The following is a 22,947-nucleotide window of genomic DNA, read 5'->3' as shown; positions in this document are numbered from 1 at the left end:
CAGGGACTGTAACGGCCCATGGCTAAAATATAAAGGGTCTTGGAGACACTTAATCTCACTGCCCAATGTTTAGGGCAGGGAGACCCAAACGCAAGAGCGAACCAAAGCCGGATAGCATCCCTCATCGACATTTGAGTTCAGCTGTGCCAAAACGCAGATGTGGCTCTCTAATGCATGATTCGTCATAGGACTAAGGAAAGGCGGCGAGATTGACAACAACCGGTTCCACACGAATATGCTGTCTATAGATGGAAAAAACGTCTTTTGAAAACAGTACCACGCCTGTATAGATTCAGAATTCAGCTCAGAGCCTGCTCAGGGAAAGGGTATGAAGAAAGTGGTAGGAACGGATGGTGTATGGCGGCTAGGAAGGTGAGGGGAGGGGAAAGAAGAGGGAAGAGATTGTGCAGTATGCACGCTGACTCAAGCAACCACCTAACGAGACCAATAACCATCCACGGTCTGTTGATGGGTCGTTAAGGGTGACGCACCACTCACGCGGTGTTTATTGCGCGAGCAAGATTATCGCTGCCATATACTATGCCCAGGAGACATACGCCGGTATGAAGGCTCTGCCTATAAAGAACCACACCACTTCCTTTACACGGCACAGTAAACAAGAATTAAAAAATTAAGAGATAAAGAGGCTTAACGGCGCCCACTACCAAGGTCGGTCGTACTTGCTCTCGGTCTCGAGTACTGAGAAGAGCTGGGAATCATTCCCGTCATATGACGCTAAGCTTTATTATTGTTTTTTTCCGTAGAGAACGCGGAAACACAAATCGAGATGGAGTGTTAGGTGGATGCACAACTTGGCTCCGTGAGATTGCTTTCAGTGGCTGGCACAATACATTATTTCTCAAAATTACGTCCTTCCTGCCCTAAATTAAAGACTGCGCTTTACTTTCTGTTTGGCTAAGTTTTTTTCGAGTCACTAAAATGTGGTACTTACGACGTCATTCCATGTTGACGCTGTCACCGTGCGACTTTATAGATTCGGCTGCAATTGTTTACTAGGATCACACTTACACAGTCAAGGGAAGTTGCTGCATAGTCCATGTCGGAGCATAGAAACTGTCTAAGGAAAACTCCAGACCTTTGAGCACACAAGTACTGAGTGCATTTCGCAGTTGACGAGTGCACGTCGATAAAACACGCTAACAAATGTTAGTTTAGGCGCACTCGTTGCCACGTGTCCTGAGGGTGCGGGACCGGGTATGCTGTCCTATTATTGGCAACGCGAGTAAACCTCTTTTCTTTTAAAACCCTGACCTTCTGGCTGGTGAATGCAGTTTCGACTGCCCTTGTATTTAAGCAGTCGCGTTGCACCTGGAGAAAATATCGATCCTTTTAAAATTACTGAACTCCACGAAGGCTGCTTTCTATTACTTTTTTTGATAACAAGCTTTATTGCCAAAGCACTCAAGAAGAATTTTTTGCTTTACTCGTCTCGTTGATTTACTTGTAATGGCCTCCACGTGCCCGCCTGCGCGTTTGTACAACCCACTTCTTTCGAATAACCTTCGCATAGCTTTAAAAAAAAAGTATGCGCTGATCGCATGCTCAGAGCAGACTGCGGCCGTTTCCGTGGCCTGCTCGTTTCCTGCTCAGAGGGTCTTTCTTATTGCATATGTTATGTACTGGCTTCGTGGATCACCTTGAAGGAGACTGTCGCGTTGTTGAAAACATTATGGCAAGAGGAAAGACGATTACTTTTTCAAGCAAAAGATTTTTGCTTGCCAGACCGGCCGTGAGCATGCATTGATGAGGTGCTGCACAAATTGTTTTGGTTTCTTCTTCGAAGTGTTTGCTAAGTCGCATAGGCTTTAAGTCAAGAATCGAAACTCAGGACCTAATGTGATAGGAAGCAGTCGAAGTAAGTCCGGTGCACAAATTCACAGAGTGATTGGCCTCTTTACTACCAGTCTTAGGACTTTGAGATATACCGTTGACACGCTGTGTGTTCATTCCGATATACCTGTATGCTGCGATATAAAGATTGATGTCAACATGTTCTGAAGTACCTGCGCTTTCGGGTCAAAATGCTTGACGTCACTGTGAGCAAGCTGCGTGAGGAAAGAAGTTGTGCGAATGTGCGAGTTCAAGCCGGCGTAAAATAAATACCTCGTCTTTGAATTTGCGATAAATGTGGAGAAAATGAAAACACATTTGAAAGAAAAAAAATGTTTATTTCGTTTGCGCCCTCCATTTGGGTCAAGACCTTCGATTTGGTCTTTTGCACAATTCGAAATAGCTGCTCAAAATGGACTAACTATTAATGTTTGGTAACTGGCAGTATACGTATTTCTCAAAATTTAGGTAAGGTAATAAAACTTTGATAACGGCTTTTGAATGAGAGTACATAACTTAACATGATGTGAAAGTAATAATTTGTTTTCTTAGATTCCTTTACAATTTAGGCATTAATGGTTCAACTTAGACCAGGTCGGTGCTTCAATATGAATGGAAGTCTCATTTCACAGTTGTTTTAGAAAACACCAATAGCTTCTTTTCTTCGTTGAATTTCACTGACAAACATTGACCGGAGCATTAGCGGTCGATACCACTGTAGCATCGCCGTTGGTGTCAAATGCAAAGCATATAGAAAGCGGACAACTCACTTTTGTAATGAATGTGACAGAAAAGTGTCCGGCTCACTAATCTTGCTTCTTCATGCCTCATATTTTCCAAATTTTATTTCGGCATAATTTTATTTGCTGGATCATGCGAGCAGATGAAGAAAACCTATCCATAGCTATGCCTGGTACAGGCCAAAAAAACATCGTGAAAGCCCTTGTCATAGTTCACCCTGCGCCCTATGTTTCTCTGAACCTAAAATGTATTTGCACGTTATTTATTAATTTATTGGAAGGAATTATTTGTTTACTAACCCGTTGGAAGTTCTTGAAACGCGCCACACATGAAAAAGTTGAATTTCTTCGCTTTTTGGCGGCGCTACTTTAATTCCTCCGTTCCTAACTGCTTTATAGAGTGTGAAGCAGCTAAGCTTATTCGTGATATCCATGTTCAAGAACTTTTCTCATCACTTGTGGATTCATGCTCGTCGCTAACATTCCAGCTTCGATTTGAGCACTCTCTTTAGGCACTATAAGAGTGCGGTTTCCCGGTTATTCTGTAAAAAAGCTGTAATACCAGCCGAGTCTTGATGTTGCCAGTTCGCCTGATGCTTTCAATAAATGGATTTTGATTTATTCCCTCAGAAAGTTTTGTCCTTCGAAAAAGCGGCTAAATCCTCTGCTTTCGAAACTTATGTGTAAGATAACAAAACCCTTTGTGATGTACGACCTTCCGCCTTAACAAGCTTTCTGAGAGCGCCTGCTTACGGCGTGGCGACCTCAAGGTCACCTCGGAATGTCAAGCGCTGTCATGTTACCTCTTGAAGTTTTCGCATATGTGGAAACAGCCAGATATCTACTGTCTCCTTTGCGCGTCTTTCCGGGTCATGCTGTATAGCTAACCGTCGAAACATTAATTGCTGTCATTCGCACTTGTGTTCTGTCCTTGCTGGAATCCGAACATCTCTTCACCATACAGTTCGTTACTGCCCTTCGCTGCCCAAAGACCATTCTCAACGAAACAGATCAGCCTAGAGCTAGTCTAAGGCTTTCCTACCATCTACCATCAGCCCCTCTACCGCCTCACTGCAGACTCTTACCCGCAGACTAGGATCCTACGAAAAAGGTATTAGGCTAATTAAAGAAATAATCAGGGCTGCAAGATTCACTACGCAATACTAGGACCACCTGCTGGTCTATGGTTAAGCACTGAAGATACCCTCAAGACTGACATGTGTGAAACAATACATATGCTTAACAAGCTTTAGTACTAATCCATGCTATTGCCCCTTTTAACCGCCTCTTGAATAGCTGCAGAAGCTACAACATGGTTAAGGGGTCGAAAAAATTTGATCCTTACTGTATGCCACTTACACAACATGTTGAGCCGTTCAGTGTAGCCTGCGCATGGTCTAAACCTACTCTGAGCATGTCCTTACATCTAGGCTTAACTTTTATTGGCACGCGCTTGACTCAAAGGTTGTTGTCGTTCCGAGGCATACAGGGGATCGCCGACGTCTCGCGCAGCCCACATGATAACCGGGAAATTTCAGCCCAATACGCCACCTCTGTACTCGATGAGAGCAATTACATTACGTAGCGCTGTAGTTGCCCTAAACAGTGATCGCAAGCAGATTTTTTTTTTGTTAGATTTAATGCGTTGATTCTAACACATAAGCTCATGCGAGAAAATCCAATGCTCAAAGAGAAAACACGTTCCCCATTTCTTTCCATCTTTCACAGGCCCGTTATGCTGTGATAACAAACAAATGTCGTCTAAATAGAATCGTCATGCATATGCAATTTTTTTAATTCCTTATAAGAACAGCTTGCTAGCTTTTAGCGGTCGAAATCTGGACTCGTTGTAGCTGGGTCGTCAATAAAAAAAGCCTTTGATAATTTCCTGGTAATTTTTGGGTGATGTCCAGGCGTAAGATGATAATTCTATTTTTTAGAAGAAGTCTCCTACGCTTTCAGTCAGTTTCATAGCCTCATTATTCTTAAACTTCTTACCCAGTACGTCAAATTGGATACGTCGCGTCGTGAGCTGTCGTTTCCTGCCGGCGTCGAGGTACCAGAGAATTTAGAGCTGTTAGGGTTAGCGCCGAGGCGACTTTGCAGAAGCGTCTTTCTAGGACAGAGCTTGGTGCTGGTGCGAGTTGCGAAATTATGAATACGAAAAATGCGAAAATATGGCTGAACCGATCCGTCTACCGAAAGTCCCCAGCGATATTCCGGGAGAAGTCATTCCCAACTCCTTTTCACGAGATATCCAGCGGGAGTCCGAAGGCTGGTTCGCTCACTCACCTACTCACTCTAAGAGGCCCGTTGGCTGTACGATGCCAGCGCACGTTAATGAACCACAGGCAGTCAAAAAAATTATGACAGAACCTCCCCCTGTGAAAACTCTGCCTCTCTTCCTCCTTTCATACCCTCCTATATCCCAGCCTTCGTGAAGCGGTTGTGTCCACTGAGTGTCAGGGAAGCACTTACTGCACAGCTTTCCGTTACTAACAGATATTTTATTATGTTTTTTGTTGTTTGCCCATCCACTCACTTGCTCACTCAATTTCTCTCTCTCTCTCTCTCACACACAGAGACACACACGCACACGCATACGCACACACACACACACACACACACACACACACACACACACACACACACACACACACACACACACACACGCGCGCACACACACACACACACACACACACACACACACACACGCACACACGCACACACACACACACACAAAATAAGAACTCGTATAAAGCAAAATTGATGTTGAAAAGCGTGCGCACCATCTTCCATTGTAACGCTTGGTCATGAATACAATCTCACGAGGAAGCTTGGCACCCCAGGAGTGAGAAAACTGTCCAGGAGCTCGAAGAAGAGGCAGCGAACAAATGAAAAGAAAAAACGTGTCCTTCGCCTTCCCACGCGCCGTTACTTAACTGGACAGCGGGCGCACCTATCCGGTGGCGCCGATATGCTTGTACAAAAGTAACCTTGCGGGGGCGCCCGCGGAAAAGCGCGCGCTCCTGCCCGATATTCAGCAGCGCTCTGCATCGATCCCCGCCAGAGAAGCGAGAGCCGGCTCGGAGGATAGAGGCACCTCTTCGCTGCTCCGCGCCTGCTTTCGCCGCCGCCGGTGCTCTTTCGGCGCCGAATACGAGACGAACGGTTGGCTTCGCACGTTTTTGACGGCTTCTCGTCGCTAGAGAGGCGAGCGCTCTCGACACGTGTCCTTCTCCGTCGTCCACGGCCGACCCTTCGTTCGCGCTCTTTTCGAAGCCGGTGGCCGAGCTCATTTTTTTAGAGAATCAGCTCGTGAAGTCAGAGGATCCCCCTCGTGCCTAATCGCAGTACTTCTTGCCCCCGTGTTCTTGCGAGGTGTGCTGTCGGTTGACTGACTCAGGGATTCTCTCTGGTCCTGTAAAATACTATCACCTTGGAGGGGCAAATGGCTTAGGGAAGTCGTGGTGGCCGCCATCCTCCAAGTGTTGTGTGTGTGCTTACGTGTGCGTCTGTATGTGCGTCGTCAATCTTGTATGCTGCGGTTCTTCGCGCCGTACCGAGACACTTGACTGACTCGTCCGCTGAGCCGCAGCCGAATGTGGGTCGCTCGCTGATGCTGTGTGAGACGTCGTTCATGGTCACGGCGGTGGCGACATGAGGCGGCCCGGTGTCGGCGTGGAGCCTGGCCGCGGTCGGACGCTGCGAGGGATGTTCGTCGCCTTTGCGGTGCGTGTCTGGATCTGTGCGGTGGTGGTGCAGTGTCGGATACAGCAGCGGCCGGCCAACAAGGAGCAGCCGTACGGTGCGTTTTGGGAGACGCTGCACTGCGCTCCACCATTTATTTGTTCGTCTTTCAATTCTCAGTTTCTGTGATGTGTTCCCAAACGCGTTCTTGTTATCGTACGAAAGGGGCAGCGTAAAGAGAAGCGCTCTGAAAGTTGCAAGGTACGCATGTCAACGATTCTGCGACCTCAGTTTTAACATAGAGGCATCTATGGAATATTGTAGGGTGCCGTTATGAAAATATTGAAGGTTGTAGCCAATTCTTGAGATGCGTAGCAAAATATTTCTTTTAATGTTTGTCTATTGGTAGCATCGGGTAGTTAGACTGCGATAGAAAAGCAAAGGGGAACGTTTTTGACGATAGCAAAAACGTTCATAGCAAATATATTCGAGGCTTCCGAGGGGAGATCTGCAGGTATATTCACAGTTTATGAACGAAATCTTTTATATATCGTACATTTTTACGATAAAATATTCCCCCTTAAATAGAGCTTCGAACGCCTGCAACTTTCTACCTGTTCTAATCTTCATACGCCACCAGAAACACCCATTTCATACCCAGAAGTTCTGGACAAGCGCGTTTTTGAAAGCAAATTTTTTTTTCGTGGAATATAAATATATATAGAAAAATTCCGTTCATAATCTATTTCGGTTTTTAAAATGCACTCGTTCATAATTTCTGGGTATGGGAGAGGTGTTGCTGGTCGTTTATGAAGGTTAGAAGAGGTAGAAAGTTGCAGGCGTTCGAAGCGTTATGTAAGGGGGAATATTTTGCTGTGCTTTAATTATAAAGGATTCAGATGCAAAACGCGGCATGCGACGAGACGCGACAACTTACCTAATATTCTGTAACTATTACCTTGATATTTACATGCCATGACTCCAGATATGTTCCCTACAACTGAGCTCAAGGATTTCTCGATTGGCGGCTCTCAAACTGAGATAAAATTGTGAATTGAGCCTCGGTGAAAGAGAACACGCAAGAAGGGGCAAAATTCTGAACGCCAGCTCAATCAACCTGGAGTAATAGATTGACTTATGTATTTAGTTATTGCCGTTTGTTATTGGTCTTATATGTCGTTCAAATTTTAAGAATTATTTTTCGCTTCGTGTAATTAAGATGCGAATATTTTATCAGCCGGCTACATGTGCTGCAGAACACAACGTTGTGATGTTCCAGAGAGAGTGAAATATATGCAATGGTTTTATTGCTTGCTTTGATGGTCTAGTCATGTGTTGGGGTTATCGGAATCCACAAAATGAAAACAGTGAATGCTGATTACGGCACAGAAAACATGAATAAAACTCTGGAGAGGCGCATGCATCGTTTTTGTGTTCCCAAACGCGCCGATCACACAACAGTAAAGAAAATTAGACAGTATTAAAAGCAGAGACTGTATAAAAAGTCTTCAAAACGTCAGCGTCGGATTACGTTCGGCGGGCATGAACAGCAACCCGTACTGAAATTGGAGCAAGCATTGTTCTGTCTCACCTCGAATCACATTGAAAACCTTGTGTTCACGCGCTACGAATGGAACCAAATCGCATGTCGATTGAACACGGCTGAGCAAAATGGCAGAAACTGCCATATTAAAACACAAATAAAAGTTTCGATGACAGTACGAAATTCAAAAACACCGCGTAGCCCGGCTGCACGCCGAGCTCAGCGGTAAAACGGCGTTGACTTTCGTGGGCCATGGAACAAAACAGCGCCGGGTTCGCTCTTATTACACTGTCTGTAATTCGAATAAGCTCGCTAAGATTTTCTACACATCCATGGAGCCAACTTCTTGTGCATTTATTGCAAAGATGAGTAATATGGGGACATTCGAAGGGCGTCACATTTTTGCCTTACTTTATCTCATTTAGCCCTACCACATGGAGAAAAATACACCATTTAGAAGTTTTAAATTTTGTTGAATTTTGCTGTGTTTCTATTTAAAATTGTTTTTTATATTAGAGGAACGTGATGACAGGACAGTAGGTAATGATTCGGCCGTATTTGGTTTGGTGTTTAGGAATACGATTATTGGCGACGGTTTGCAGATTTGTGTCGGGTGTTGCCTGCCCCACTGTTCCCTAAACTCAAAGCATCGAAAGGTAGACGTGCTAAAGGGAAGAAAAAGAATAAATATATTTAGAGCGGCTTGCCAGCTACGACAGGAATTTCTATTCTGGAGGCTGGCAGTTATAGTTTATTGTTTTTTCATAAGTATGAATCACATAACGGGCACCGAGAAAGTCGGGTTCGGTGGCTTGTGCTTTGCTTGCACTGTCGCAGGTTTATCCAATGCTATTGTAAGAAAATCGCATTCCGTTCACTAGGATACCTGTGCACGTCCCACCAATAAACATCGCTTTTTCATTTCGGATGATAGGTTCAAGTATTTCGCTCTCCTCTATATTTTTCCGGCACTGGATCGAGAGTTTATATTTCATGCCAACCTAGGCTTCTTTTACTGCGCTGTGAACAAGACTATCCATCTTTTTTCTTTTGTAAGTGAAACAAACATCCTCAAAAGCGTTAATTCCTGTCGTCATCTCTAATCCGTTGTCTCATTTCTGGCGGAGCTGTTATCTCATTCTTTCACTTCGACGTTGGTTCATTCTTTTTGCGTGAGAGCAAAAGGGCGACCGTAGCTCCAAGCATTGCGGTGCTTGCCGATACTGCTCGAAATATTTTAATGGGTAAATTAACAAAAAATTAAAGATGCTGGCAAATACTTTATCCTATTCTATCCGCACTTCTGTACATCTCTGCGAAGTATAACCAGCAAAGCGGGCATCGAGTACTTTGGCAATGAATTGGGTCAATGGCAAAGCGTCATGCTAAAAAAAGACTAGCTTGAGAAGCGGTAATGTCTCTCATTGGCTTGAAAGCATGATACAGCCAGGTTCTTTCTTTCTTCTTCCTACACTTTTTATGGCATAAGGATCTTCTTCAAAACAACTTAAGCCACTGCCCCTGAGGGATAAGTAAATTCGGTATAAGATAAATATCAACGTACCACGAAAGTAGGGTGACACGCTCTATGATATAATTACCTAAATATCCGCGTGTTTTATATCTTCTCTGAAATCCCGACCCAGTTTCGCGAGAAGCTACTGTCAGCGCACGCTGACGTTGGACGCCGTGCGCCACCAGCATTCAGATCAACACGTCGAGGGTTCGACTTCTTGCTACACCACCGGTGCACAGTTTTGTTTCGCACATGTCGTCTGGTTGGCTCCGATGGACGACTATATAGTATATAATATCGTAAGAGCTTTGTGAGTGACTCTACTGGACTCACTCACAAGGTTGTATGTTCATCGACCGGCGCCAAGCATTTTAAACAAAAACATACACCTAGGCCGAGAGAACGGCACTACGCCATCCTGGAGCTTTCGCTGGAAGGTGCGAGAAATTTGAATTCCAAATTCCCTATATCGATTCAGTTTTGTTTGCGGCGAGCGAAAAATCTGCGGCAGTCAAATGGATCTGCTTTCTAGAATTTCATCGCAATAAGTTGGAAGTGGCTGGGATGTCATTCGCAGAGATCGAAATTGAGTAAACAGTAGCGGACCATTTGTCAGGTAAAAAAAAGCAGCTAACATTTCTCGTCCAATATTGAAACGCCGCTCAACCTCCCCCCCCCCCCCCCCCCCCCCTCCCCACTCCCCCCGCACCCGCAAACTTAAGCGCGGAGCGGTTAACTCACCCATATGCATACTAGGCTTAATGCAAAAAGAGCGACGAGGATATCAAAACTGCCGGGGCTAGTTAGGTTTGCGAAGAACCCTTTGATAATTCTTGCATGCCACACATGCCAAGACATTTTCGTGTTCCTGCCCGGGTCGCCATCTAGAAAAAAAAGAAGCGCTGTTTTGCATTTTGGGAAAGAAATGTTTCAAGATATTCGTCTTTCTGCGAGCTGAACATTACCGCTTTTTGTTTTACTAGCATGTGAGCCAAAACTTCCGCCCTGACAGCCAAAGAGCAGTGGAAAACGATGGAGAGAGCGAGCGGAGCAGAACGCAGGAGTGCAAGATTTTTTTTTTTTTGCTCCCCTGTATAACTAACCATGGGAAGGAAGCGTAGTACACGACATCACAGGTGTTTCAGACGCTTGCTTTCGCACGGAGGCCTTGGAAGGTCTCTGCTGTGTGAAAGAACAACATAAAGAAACGAATGTGATGAGAATATTGCGTATGAGATGGTGGAGAGGGTAACAGGAGAAATAAGAGACGATAGACAAAATAAGGGATTAAAAGCACGTACACTTGTTGCATCGCATGTCAAGCTTGTATTTTCTTGAATTTCGGAGTCCGGTTTTTATCAAAGAAACATCTCTACCAACATTACAGACCCGCAGAGATATGACATTAATGAGCTATTCAATGCCGCAATAAGGTGACTGTGTCTTTTTCTTTAAATTGGCGTATCTTGGAATGAAAAAGGGTGGCATGGGCAGGGTAAGGGAGGGAGTAAGTGTTTTTAGAAAAGCTTTCGTACGTATATCACGTGTCAAGTGATTTACTTCAACTTCTTTTACTGCATTTTTACAATATTTAATAATATACGCTTAATGTGGTAACATTATCTACCAGTTTATTATAGTTGTTTGTTAGGTTAGAAATCAATTGTACTGCACGCCACAACATTGGTTTTTTTCCAGCCAGTGGCGTTGGTTTAAAACAGAAACCACTGAAGGAACAAAAAAAAATAAATCATGCAGATGGCTAATGTCTCGAAAGTAGTTTCTACCATCGTTACATGAGGTAAGAGAAAAAAACCGATGTGCCTATTAAAAAAATAATAATCCTTTCTCTGAACATGATTTTTTTAGGACTTGTTAAAATGGTGGCCTGAATTAACGAAGGAAACGTTTTTTTTTTCCCCGTAAAGCAGTTTGCTATGACCCCTTATTTGTGTTACAGGTAGTATCTTTATCGAAAAGCTGCTGTAACTTATAACACGTGTGCTCTGACTCTGCCTATGCGCCAGAAAGAGATTGAAAGTTCATTTGTGTACCAAGTGCGTTGCGGAGAATTTTCCTGTGTTGCATTCGCGCGTTCCGGGAAAGGGACGAACTTCACTACACAACGCTACTAAACGCGGCTGTGCCGAGTCTTTCACGTCGAGTTTGGCATGAGATCATGAACTCAAAAAAGGCTGCAGCGCAGACTCGTAACAAGGAAGTAGCCTTTAGCGTCCTCTAAAGCGCTGTCGTAAGGCTGGAAAAGAAGCTGCGCAGTTTTGACATATTACCTACTAATTCCAAAATTTGTCATGGTCCACGGAATGTTTCAAGCCGCCAATCACAGATTTCTTTCTTCCTCTACGAAGTTGCTGTGAAAGCTGAAGTGTGAATAAAATGAAATAACGCTTCTGCAGATTGACTACTTCTCAAATTTTTATACTTTCCTCCAACACTACATTATGGTCCCAGTAAACTCTTGTTGTCCGCGCTTGCACTGAAGGTCTTTGATGTGGTAAAAAAATTCGAGAACGAACTTCGCGAGAGGAGTGCGAGCAGTTTTCTAGGTTTTTTTAGACACAGCCACGCCATTTCGGAGCGCACAGTACATCCAGTCGGACTACTATGCCTAGTGGAGCGCTGCATAATCCTGCATAAAGGAAGAAATACACAGAAAAGAACGAACTATATAAACAAGAATCAGTACGGATTCGTATGCAGAAGAACTTGCGCCTTGCAGAATAGGCGATGAGAAATAGTTGAACGTAACCGCTGTAAAAACGGCGCACAGAATGAAGAAATCAAAAATTAAACATCCTGTAAACAGGAGATGTGTGCCCATCACCATTCGCAATTTCAAGTCTACTCTGGTAACGAACGCACGCAGAATTATTCAGGAGTTGCTTTTTCATCAATCACTTGTACTTTTTCACATACGAAAGAGTGACCGACCAACAATGAACTCAAAGAAATCCCAGAGAAATTTTTTATGCTCGTGTCCTTCCTTTTGCTTCAATTATTATTTTTATGATCAATTTAGATAGCAGATATTTACGTAGAAGAAACAAAAAACCCAACCGAAGCCGCACTTGGATTCTAGACCATTGACCTCTGCTCGTCGCCTGCAGTGCTGTGCATTCTAACCTGCTACTAACTTACCACAAGCTTTCAGGCGTATTTTTGTCGTCCGGATGAACACCAACCAACTTTCCCAGTATAGCGCGTGTCTTAGTTAAATACTACGCAAACTTGACGGCTCAACATGAGCCGCAGTGCGCATGCGCCTCCGCCCTTGCGTGCCACTAGTGCACAGCGTGTGAGAAATTTTTCATTACAGCGGCATCCGAATCCGCTCCTTGTCGGTGTCGAGGTCAGTGCTTCAGGTATCTTAAAGGTGCAGTGAAGAGGAATCTGAAGAAGTCTTTTTGCGGCAGGAACTCGATCTACACGTTCCGAGCATTCATAGAAACTTCGACTTACTGCCCTGTGTGGCCGATTTCCCTAATTAAATCGAATTAACTTTTGGTTCCCGCCTTTTTTTTTTTAATTCTCCTCGTACGGTGGGCAGAGTCGACCAACACGTGGAGTGCCTTTCACCCAGTCCCGTGGCGGCTTGCCGCTCTCCCATCGGCGGAGTAATACGTAGTAATCCGTAGAAACAAATAGTCCGGGCGTATTTTTATTTCTGCGGGCTTATTTTGCGGCTGTATTATATGTGAATGCAACTATTTATTCACGGAAGCCTAAAAAAACAAAAATAAAGCGAAAGCAAAGCCTCCACGGAGCTGGCTGAAAGGCACTCCACGCGTAGGTCGACTCCGCCCACCGTACGGGGAGAATTCAAAAAATAAAGGCGGGAGCCGGACGTTAATCCGATTTAAGTAGGGAAATCGGCCACACAGGGCAATAAATCGAAGTTTCTAAGAATGCTCGGAACGTGTAGATCGAGTTCCCGCGGCAAAAAAACGAGCTCAGATTCCTCTTCAGTGCACCTTTAAGCAAGTCAATGTCGCATTCGTCTCAGCCAATGTATTCTGCTAAAAATTTTATGTTGGGGTAAATATTTTTCTCGCAAAGGCAAATGAAGCGGTGCTACAGCTTTAGTAAGACTAAAATGCAGGCTCCGGATAATTTTGAAAGATTTCACCAGAAGTATATCGAAAAAGTAATTTGTTTTTGCATGGCCACTGATGGCCATACAACACTTATGCATACAATCTACCAGGCGCAGTGCAAGCTATCGCGGAGTTGTGAAGATGTTGCATAGTATTGAAGCCTCTAAACAACCTCTCGCCTAATCACGTTCAAACTAGGTCCGTAAAATAGCAGAAATAAAAACATGCAGCGAGGGTCATCCCTTTCAGTTCAACCGTATATATCACCGTTATTTATTCTATTTCATTCCGTGTACTGTCTTCTAAACAATCTTGGTAATACTGATTTCAATATTTGGTGCTTTAGGCGGAGTAAGACGATCTCCAACATGTGTGTGCCAGCGATGACGTTAATTTGCAGAATCCACTTCGAGCTGTGTAATAAGGTAACAAAGAAAGAAACTAACTGTAAACTAGAAAGATATATCACCTCATTGCAGTCAGACGCTGCATTTAGTACGAATATTTTTCTGTCCAACTTAAATTAATCCAGGTTTTTTTGGCATTTTGCAGAGTACCATTGCGTATATGTTTTGACGAATTCGACGCCAAACCGAGTTCAGCCGAGAACATCAAAATCACGCTTGATTTTGCTAGGAGAGAATAAGGCGAAGTGTTTTTAAATAATAAAAAGCCATCTTCGCTGGCTTAGACATGAAAGAAATTGCGTTCAGCGCTTAGCTATAATGTCCAAGTGCACAAAAAGAAAGAAAATGTTACCCAGTCAACTGCAGCATTTGCAGTCAGTATTACTGGCTAAAATAATAAACTTGAGTATGCGCTCAGGTGACATTAAGGGTGCACTTTTTCGGGCAAATAAAAATTATATCGACGCATACGCCACGCCACTCTTCGATTTGCTTTCCGTTATGCAAGAGAGAAAGGAGGTATGAGGGCGGGGCGCAATATGCATGCTTAAGTCCGCTCTACTGCGTTGCAAGCTGCCGGAGGAAAAGCGGATAAGAAGGGACGCACGCTGAGCGGACTTTTTCCTTAAGAGCCCTGGAAGCCAGCTGCGAGGGTACGCTTGAAATGGCAGCAAGGGAGGCTATAACTTCCTTGACAGCAGCACTTCGGCTGCTGCTCACGCAGGAAAGAAGGCACCACGTGACCAGCTTAGCAGATGAACCGGTACCAAGCAGTTCCTCCTCGTCTTCGTGTCCCTATTCTCTCCGTCGCCCCTCTCCCGCACATCCCCAACACTCCTTGCATTCGTAACACTCACTTTACTTCTCGAGAAGTTGTCTCAGGTTATTACGCTTTCAAACAGCCGGGGTACTCGACGCCCAACAATCGATATTTATGTTGGAACGCGTGCGTGCTACTCTTAGGTGCCATGCAGCTCGCGTGCGTGGGTGCGTACGCGCGTGCGTACGTGCGTACGTGCGTGCGTACGTGCGTGCGTACGTACGTGCGTGCGTACGTGCGTGCGAGCGTTTTCGCGTGCATGTGTTCGGGCGGAGAAGACAAAATCACCGGGGCGTCATGAAGAAATGAGTCACTGCGATTAGCAGTCGTGTTTCCTCCGTCCTGTCGTCCGGCCCGTTCGCTGGCTGGCTGGCGCCCATTATCGGTGATAGCGAGCTCATTTGCTCTAGTGGATGGCTGCTCCAGCTACTGCGGCTGTGAACCGCTCGAACGCATGTGGTAGCGTGTCGGCGACGTAGGATGTAGGAGCATATGCGGGAGGCAGGGCGTTAACGCTATAGATACTTGCAAAAAAAAAAGCATATACCGCGAACGTTAAGGGTGCCACTCCCGCATCGTGAGGGTGCATTCTTGGACGCACGATACTGCATGTTGTGGGGTGATGCACGGATAGTGATTTATGCCGTTAATTGCAATACCATTTTAAAAGTGAATTTTTGAGGTCTTAGATCTACCTGCGATGGCTTGCGACCACGTCTTCGAATCAAGTGTGCATTATTTTCGAAGTGCGTGTTGACTTCCTATTCATCACTATTCGAAACATTAGACCCCTTTTGTACGCAGAACTGCGGTCATATGCGCTGCAGGTGATTACTACGAAAAAGAATGCGCAGACAACCAGGCCATTCTTTCTATCCACTTTTTTATATTTCAAAGGCTTAAGAGTAATTTCCCTGCCTTGTAATCTGCACTGGGCTGGGCAGCTAGCTCTAACAAAGACCATGCGCATTTTGATATGACGTCATTGACGAGTATCTAAGTAGCGTTATCAGCGTGGCGAACTTCCAAAGGAAAAACAGGTGCACTGGCGGTTATACGACGAGATGCGAAAAATTTCATTCACTAGTATTGGTTGCACATTTCGCTTCTTTACTGATGACCTTCCCAATGCTTATTCGAATAAAATTTCGCCACCCTTTTTCGGGTTTCTTGTTGGTGGAGACGTGCGGTGGTGGGCGCATGGTGGACGGAGCATTTCGAGAGGGTGGAGAGAGTCAGAGAGAGAGGGTTGTTGCTCGTAGGTGGGGTACGCATTTTTACCAGTAAGTGCCCTCAAACCGGCGAATGCTCTGGAGGAGGCGTCTTGCAGACTTAAAGGGTGTCCGAAAAGTGCCCTGATCTGCTTTGATTCGCTATAGACGCTGGAGGAGGGGCTTCACACACACGCACAAACATCCATGCCACGGGTTTTTCGCCGATAGACGACTGTACTACAAACACAGTAAAAGGAAACGAGGAACTGTATGCGATGGGTGCATAACGCACGCACCCATTGGGGCACACGCGCAGGCTCTGGCGGATACTCTTTGCCAGGCGAAATTACACGCCAAAAGACGCGGGTTCGATCCCGGCCGCGGCGGCTGGAATTTCTTTGGAGGAGAAATTCTAGAGGCCCGTGTACTGTGCGATGTCAGTGCACGTTAAAGAACCCCAGGTGGTCGAAATTTCCGGAGCCCTCCACTACGGCGTCTCTCATAGCCTTAGTCCCTTAGTCGCATTGGGACGTTAAACCCCATAAACCAACCAACCAATTACAAGGGCGATTCATTCCTTTTACGAGATTGGACACGATCTCCCACAATGTGCCCGCCCACCTCATCCTCCTTCATTTTTTCCTCACTTTAAGTGCCCCCAACGTCGAGGGTTATCAGTTGGGGCTGCGTCAACATATAAGCTCTGAGCGGACGCCAAAATGTTTTATCACGCCGATGCTTCCTTCCTTTCACCTCTCTCTCTCCCAACCACCCTAAAACCATCCGGGATGCGTATAGGGACAGGGTCATTAGAATGACCGGCCGTTTGCAGCATCACGCCAGGAACGGAGAGAGCACCGACGAGGCCATTCTATTAATGGTTTTGTGGGAAGCAAATGGCCCACCCTCTCGGAGGTCAAGGGGTAGTGTTTCCCTGCGCGGGGGGGGGGGGGGGGCATGAGCTGATGTGAAGTTAAGCTGAAGGATAGACTGCGATTGCTGGACAAACTTTCTTGGCGTGACACTCTCTGGTGCGCATCATGCATTACGGTGCTTGCTTTTGCTCTCAGTCTCCTCTCTCGTTTTGTTTTTCTACTCTGGTTCTTTTTTTTTTTGACGAGAACTGTGCAAGTCTTACATACATGTGCTTGAAGGAACGCAGTAAGCACGTTTGCTTTGTACGGTCCACCGCGATCAATGCTCGTTTACCCTACATTTTTTTCTGCTTCAACAAAAAAATGTTTGAACAGAACTGTGTTACGATCAACTTTCCCCAGGCCGCCGCGGTGGCTCAGTGGTTATGGTGCTTGGCTGCTGACCCGAAAGACGCGGGTTCGATCCCGGCCGCGGTGGTTGAATTTCTTTGGAGGAGAAATTCTAGAGGCCCGTGTATTGTGCGATGTCAGTGCACGTTAAAGAACCCCAGGTGGTCGAAATTTCCGGAGCCCTCCACTACGGCGTCTCTCATAGCCTTAGTCGCTTTGGGACGATAAACCCCATAAACCAACCAACCAACTTTCCCCAAAACACTTCAGCTATGTAAAGTCTTGTGAAGAACTATGCTTTAGAGAACTGTGAAAACAAAAATTTTCTGAAGGGATTGTTACATCATGACGTTGACGAGGGGATTTAATTCCACTGTCAAAGAGCAAGTGCTTCTCTGATTTATAAAATCTTTCGCCTGGATGAATTCATTGTTTTTCTTTCTATTTCGGCATTAAAAAATTGAATTTACACCATATTTTTTTAAGTTCGTCGAGGTTAATATTGCATTTGAGGTCACAACGCTTAACAGTTGAAGACGCGAAGATTCTAAAACAGTGAAAACAGGCCAGTACATAAAGCTAGCTCTGGCATCGTTCAACAGATCATAAGCAACAGAACATATACTAAGCAAAAAACCCTGCCGGAAAATAAGCAGAGGCTTTCTTCAATCAGCCAGGAATTAAGCACTACGACGCGTTCGCTGTCTTCAAAAACGGTAACGAAGGTGTTCAAAGATACGATGGTTCAGTATGGCTGATGATGCTTGGCGGTAATTGGTAGCATTCATTTACTACCAACACCATCAACGAGTTGGAAAGTTTTACAGTTCCAGTCAAAATTGGGCGGGCTTTATGCACATGAACCAGACGAGCTGAGGAACGAAGCCCAGAGAAGATGATTCCGGGAGAGTTGCTGAGCGCTATGGTGTAAGGTATGAAGGAATGATAGCCAGGGGCACTTTGTACGCGTGACAAGAGGCTGTAGATTCAAGCTGTGGTTCATTGCGGGTATTTTTTGATAGCGTGAGTACAATGACGCTATGAATCTGGCTGTTTAATTTGTACTGCTTCGAGAGCTTTTGGGATATTTGCGCCCGAAGAGTGCCATATAATGAGGCGTACTAAGGAGATTACCTGATCAGCTTAGCGTAAGCGCTGTGCGCTGTTTCTTGATTAGCGAGTAGTAAACGTCGTTTTGAAACATCAATTAAAAAAAAAATGTCTTGTTATGTATCCTATCGGAGCTGTCACCGTGGCTCTGTAGTTACGCGGCTCAAAAGATGCGGGTAGAGTACATGGGGTTAGATCCCATGCATTCTGCAGCGTCAATGCAAGTAAAGAACCCAAAATGGTCTAAATTATTCATAGCCCTCCGCTACAGTCCCTCGTAGCCCGAGTCGCTCTGTGACTGAAAAATGCTCCTAGATATTTGATGCCTGACACAGATTCGATTGAGTTATTTTTTCTGTTATTATTTTGCGATTTTTTTTTTGACAGAAGGAATCTTACGCGTTTAGTTTTCCTCAGATTAATTTCCATTTGCCGTGTTCAACACCATTCTGTTAGAATTACAAACTGAAATCTAATACATAGTCGGCGTAGCTATTTTCTTGTAAATTACGCACTCATCCGCGAAAAAGCGTACAGATGAAGTGATGCTAATGCTTGTTTCGATTACTTAATTAAACTAAAAAAAAAAGCACAGGCCCTGACATGGATTCTTGTTGCACGGCAGAGATTGTGCTAGTTGCTTTCGATGAGCAGCTTTCAATTTTGACTGACTAGTAACCATCGCTTAGAAACTGCCCAACCAATGCAGTGGTTTTATCGTCAAACCCGAGCTTACGGGTCTTCATTAGAAAGCCTTTGTGAGCGACGCAATCAAAAGGCTTTGAAAGGTGGCTGAAAATGATAGTTTTGTAGGGCGACAAGTGTAGACAATGGCTATGGTCAGTTAATAGCTCGAAAAATTTTGACTTGCATCAGCAGTTATATCGGAATTCAAGCTGATTCTCGAGAAGTAAGTTATTTAAGTTCACATGGTCCATAATATGGGAAAGCAAGATAGATGTGTTTTTTGGATCAGCGTTACTACCAGATTTAAGTTACTACCAGTGGCTCGATGACTATTGTGTATGTATTCTAATGTTGTGAACCGATACTGTGTGATGTAGTGATTTCGCTGCGGGGACGCCTTGTCTGCTGTATTTTTGTTCTTTTTGTCCTTTGGTATTATAGAAATTATGTACCCACCTGCGATGGTCTTGTTGCTCAAAACCGCAGTATTTATAAATAAAATAAATAAAAATAAGTTTCGGAGTAACGTGTGCTAGCTTAAAGTCGTCCTGAAGGTTTCTGCTATACAGAGATTGTTAGAATATCAGAGTGAATAAAGCTGATGTTCCTCGGCGTGTTAATTTCAGAATTTTCGCTGAATTTGTCGGATCGGTGGGGTTTTTTTAGTTCCAAAAACGCAATTGTGTGGGTTACTTTAATTTTTTTTATAGTAATAAGTGTGAATTGAGACCGGATGTTTCATAAAGAAAGAGGATCGACGGCCATAAAACTACGACCTTGTTCGACACGTTTTTAGCCATTATGCTGTTTCTGAAGCACAATTTGATGAGTAATGCTAGCAAGGAAGCATGATGATACGCGAAGGCGAACGGTAAGCGCAAACCTGACAAATGTTATTTCTTGCACTTCCATGCCTTAGAGCTGCTCAATCTACCTCCACATCGATGCACATGGGGAAGCGGGGGTACAAGTGCCCAAGGATAAGGTGGGTACTTTGGGTACAACTTTCCTTGTTTGGATAAGAATAATAATCAGAGAGTTTTCTTTTTAATGAATATTGACTTTTGCTCCCAGAGTAGCCATTGCCGTCAAAACAACAGCATTGCGTGTTGCTAGCCGCGACTTTTTCTTTTCCATGAACATTTCTCCCGCAAGCGCATGGGGAAAAACAACCAAAATTATGACCGCTAATGCTGGTAGCGTAATATCTGTGGTGGAAATCTGCTCAAGCAAGCAAGGGAGGGAAAACAAGCGCAGAGGCGTCAACAAACACTGCGTTTCTGCATACACAGCAAACATATGCACACATTCACGTATATATTACGCGGGCGTTTGCATTTAAGGGATTTCAAGTTTACACAGGGAGAGGCGCGTGCTATCCTGCCTCGGTTTCCCTGTCGTTCGCTTGGTGGGGGCCTGAAACCAGCCACGCGCCGACGTGTTTCCTGTTCCCTAATGGAAAGCGCGCAGTACGTGGTGGCGGTGTATCGATTTTGTTGCGCACTTGTGGTCGGAAGGGACCCACATGGCGGCGACGGCGGCGGTGACAGAGGCTGGCTGGCAGCTTCACGGCTGAGCGATAACGCCCGCCTTGCACGGCCCGCTCTGCGCGGTTTCTCCCCTTTTTCACTCGCTGGAGTTAGAACGACGCAGTGTGCGTTGGGCGCCGTTGTGGTCGCGTGCGACGACCTTGCCAGAAAATGTTTTGTGAATGCCAGAACCTTCTGCTGCTCTGTTGATCGTAGGCCAGACGTTCGACCTACGCGACTCCCCATTCGGATGTTTGTACTTCGAAAATTCGATGTTTATTCAGCGGGCAATTTTTTCGAAGGTAGAAATAGGCGGCCGAAGGAGGATGGCGCGAGTAAAAACGGTGTTCACTTAGGCGGACAGGCGGTCCGCTTGCTGACAAGTTACGCATGGACGGTTGCGCCCATGATGCAAACAAACACAAGAAATGCAGAAAGTTCTGTGACCCGCTGCAACTGGCAGGTAATTTCTGCGTTGTGGCAAATATTCCTGCTGACATTGTTTCCATCAAATATGCATGAATAGAGCTCGGTTCCCCGAGGCAATTTGCATGACTTGGCGATTGGTACGGCTAATATGACATATGCATAAAAAGAAATATGTGGCCGTCTCTGTTGTATATTACGTTAGTTATACTATTCGAGCGTTTCTTTGCATGGCTTAAAATGCATATATCTCTGATTGTTGTTAGTTTGAAATTGAAGCAGCTTTCATTCTTGTAGGTTTGTTTACAGCACCTTGTCGCATCAGTTGCCGTACGAACACTGTAACTATAAACAAGCATAAACAAACAAGAAATACGCTTAACCCTGTTTCCTATTGTCTGCTTGTCATGCTTACAAATAACTGTGCACAAACTACTTCAAAAAGCTACATTTTTCAAACCGCCAATAAAAATTGCAAAAACTAACCTGAGATGATTCTTTCTTTATTTATGCATCCTTAAATATAGTCGTTATTTGCAGTACTGTCATAACTGTTCAAAATTTGCGCATTTTTCTCATTATCATCATTATTATGATCATCATCATCATCATTTTATATTGTGAAACCAATACATCAAAACTTGATTAGAGCCATAGCCAGCTCAGCTAGTGAAAGGGTTCAAATAGAAGATACTCACAAAAGAAATGGCAGACATTCAAACTACATGTACAAAACATCTGTTTCCTTTTAATCAGTGAATTCGAAGCCTAAGAGCGCGAATATCTGGCTGCACTAACCCCGACACAGAACTTTTGAAGTCTTGGGCCATTTTCGTTCATTGCAGTGTCCGGGCGATTGCTGGAACCATAATGATACTATGTACCGTAAAGCCAAACTTTTATCGTCATTCACTCGATACAAAGTATCCATCTTAAAGCTACTCTCTGGCTTGAACAGGCTGGCAGCAAGCCCACTGAAAGCAAGAGCACAACGGTGTTGTACTTTCGCCACTGAAGCGAAACTGGCCGTAGAGTGCGCCAGAGATTCGAAGTCGTTGTGTTCAGCAATCATTCCGAGCAATCGATGAAAGCGCCACCACGCTTTGCGCGCACTGCGCGACTCCAAGCGCAGTTAATAACGGAACGATTTTACGTCAGGGCATGTAGCGCTCGAGGGGTAAACTTTCAAAAACACGTCGGCGCAGCGGATGCGGCTGCGTTAGTTTGCGGTCGACGCGGTCGACGCGGTGCGGAACGCGCAATCATTTCTCGTTTGTTTTCAGTATCGGCGCAAACAGAAAGCGATAAAGAAACCCGGAGTCTGAAAATCGAGCTTTGCTGCAGGCCGCCTGCTAATTTATCGACTCATGGGAGGACTTCATAAACAAAAAAAAAAAAAGAAAAGCGCAGATCGCATTGAAACTCTAGAAGCGATGAACCAAGAGTACTTGCAGGCGCTTTGTTATCGCTTCCAATATATTGACGCAGTTGCTTGTGTCCGTTCAGAAAAGGCACTTCGAACAATATTTCGTGGATCGAAATAAACGGGTTGCGCTTTCTGCCATTTGGCTGTGTCGTTTGGCTGTGTCGTTAAAATTCAACCCTTCAGGGTTGAATTTTAATTTGTTAAAGTTATTTTATGTTAGCTAAATACGGAATGCACGGATGGTACTGAAGCTGCTGTGCTCGCGACCAATTGGCTTCCGAAAAATAAAGACACAGCCATATGCATTTAAGGCGACTGTAACCACAAATATTCTTCGACCGCATTTGGATGTGTCGCTGAAAACAAGATATCGAGAGGAAAAATTTCTCCTGTTTTCCATGCCAGTTATCACCATTTACATCTTAAGTTCTCCGAGTGTTGTCTTACAATATTAGCGAATTCTCGAAACCTACATGTCACGAAATGAAAATCAGTATTGTTTCAACACAATAAGTGTACGGGCAGGTTGCCCCGAGTACATCGTCTTGCCCATCTCCACCTTTCGTCTTCTTCTTTGGCGTACTGCTTAGGCAATTAGTATAGGCTAA

At 44.8% G+C, this 22,947-nt stretch overlaps 1 protein-coding gene across 1 annotated transcript in view; it reads left to right on the top strand.

The window, feature by feature from the left end:
• Positions 1 to 6,251: 6,251 nt before the first annotated feature.
• Positions 6,252 to 22,947, top strand: part of LOC149339585 (neural cell adhesion molecule 2-like) — a 156,631-nt gene continuing 139,935 nt past the window's right edge. The window contains exon 1 of the mRNA XM_089550952.1: positions 6,252 to 6,399. Coding sequence (XP_089407078.1) covers positions 6,252 to 6,399 — 148 coding nt within the window. The remainder of the gene's footprint in view (positions 6,400 to 22,947) is intronic.

The sequence above is a fragment of the Amblyomma mixtum genome, chromosome 6 (genome assembly GCF_055824585.1).
Source record: "Amblyomma mixtum isolate Tamu chromosome 6, ASM5582458v1, whole genome shotgun sequence".
Classification (NCBI taxonomy): Eukaryota; Metazoa; Arthropoda; class Arachnida; order Ixodida; family Ixodidae; genus Amblyomma; species Amblyomma mixtum.
This window is presented reverse-complemented; position numbering and strand designations above follow the sequence as displayed.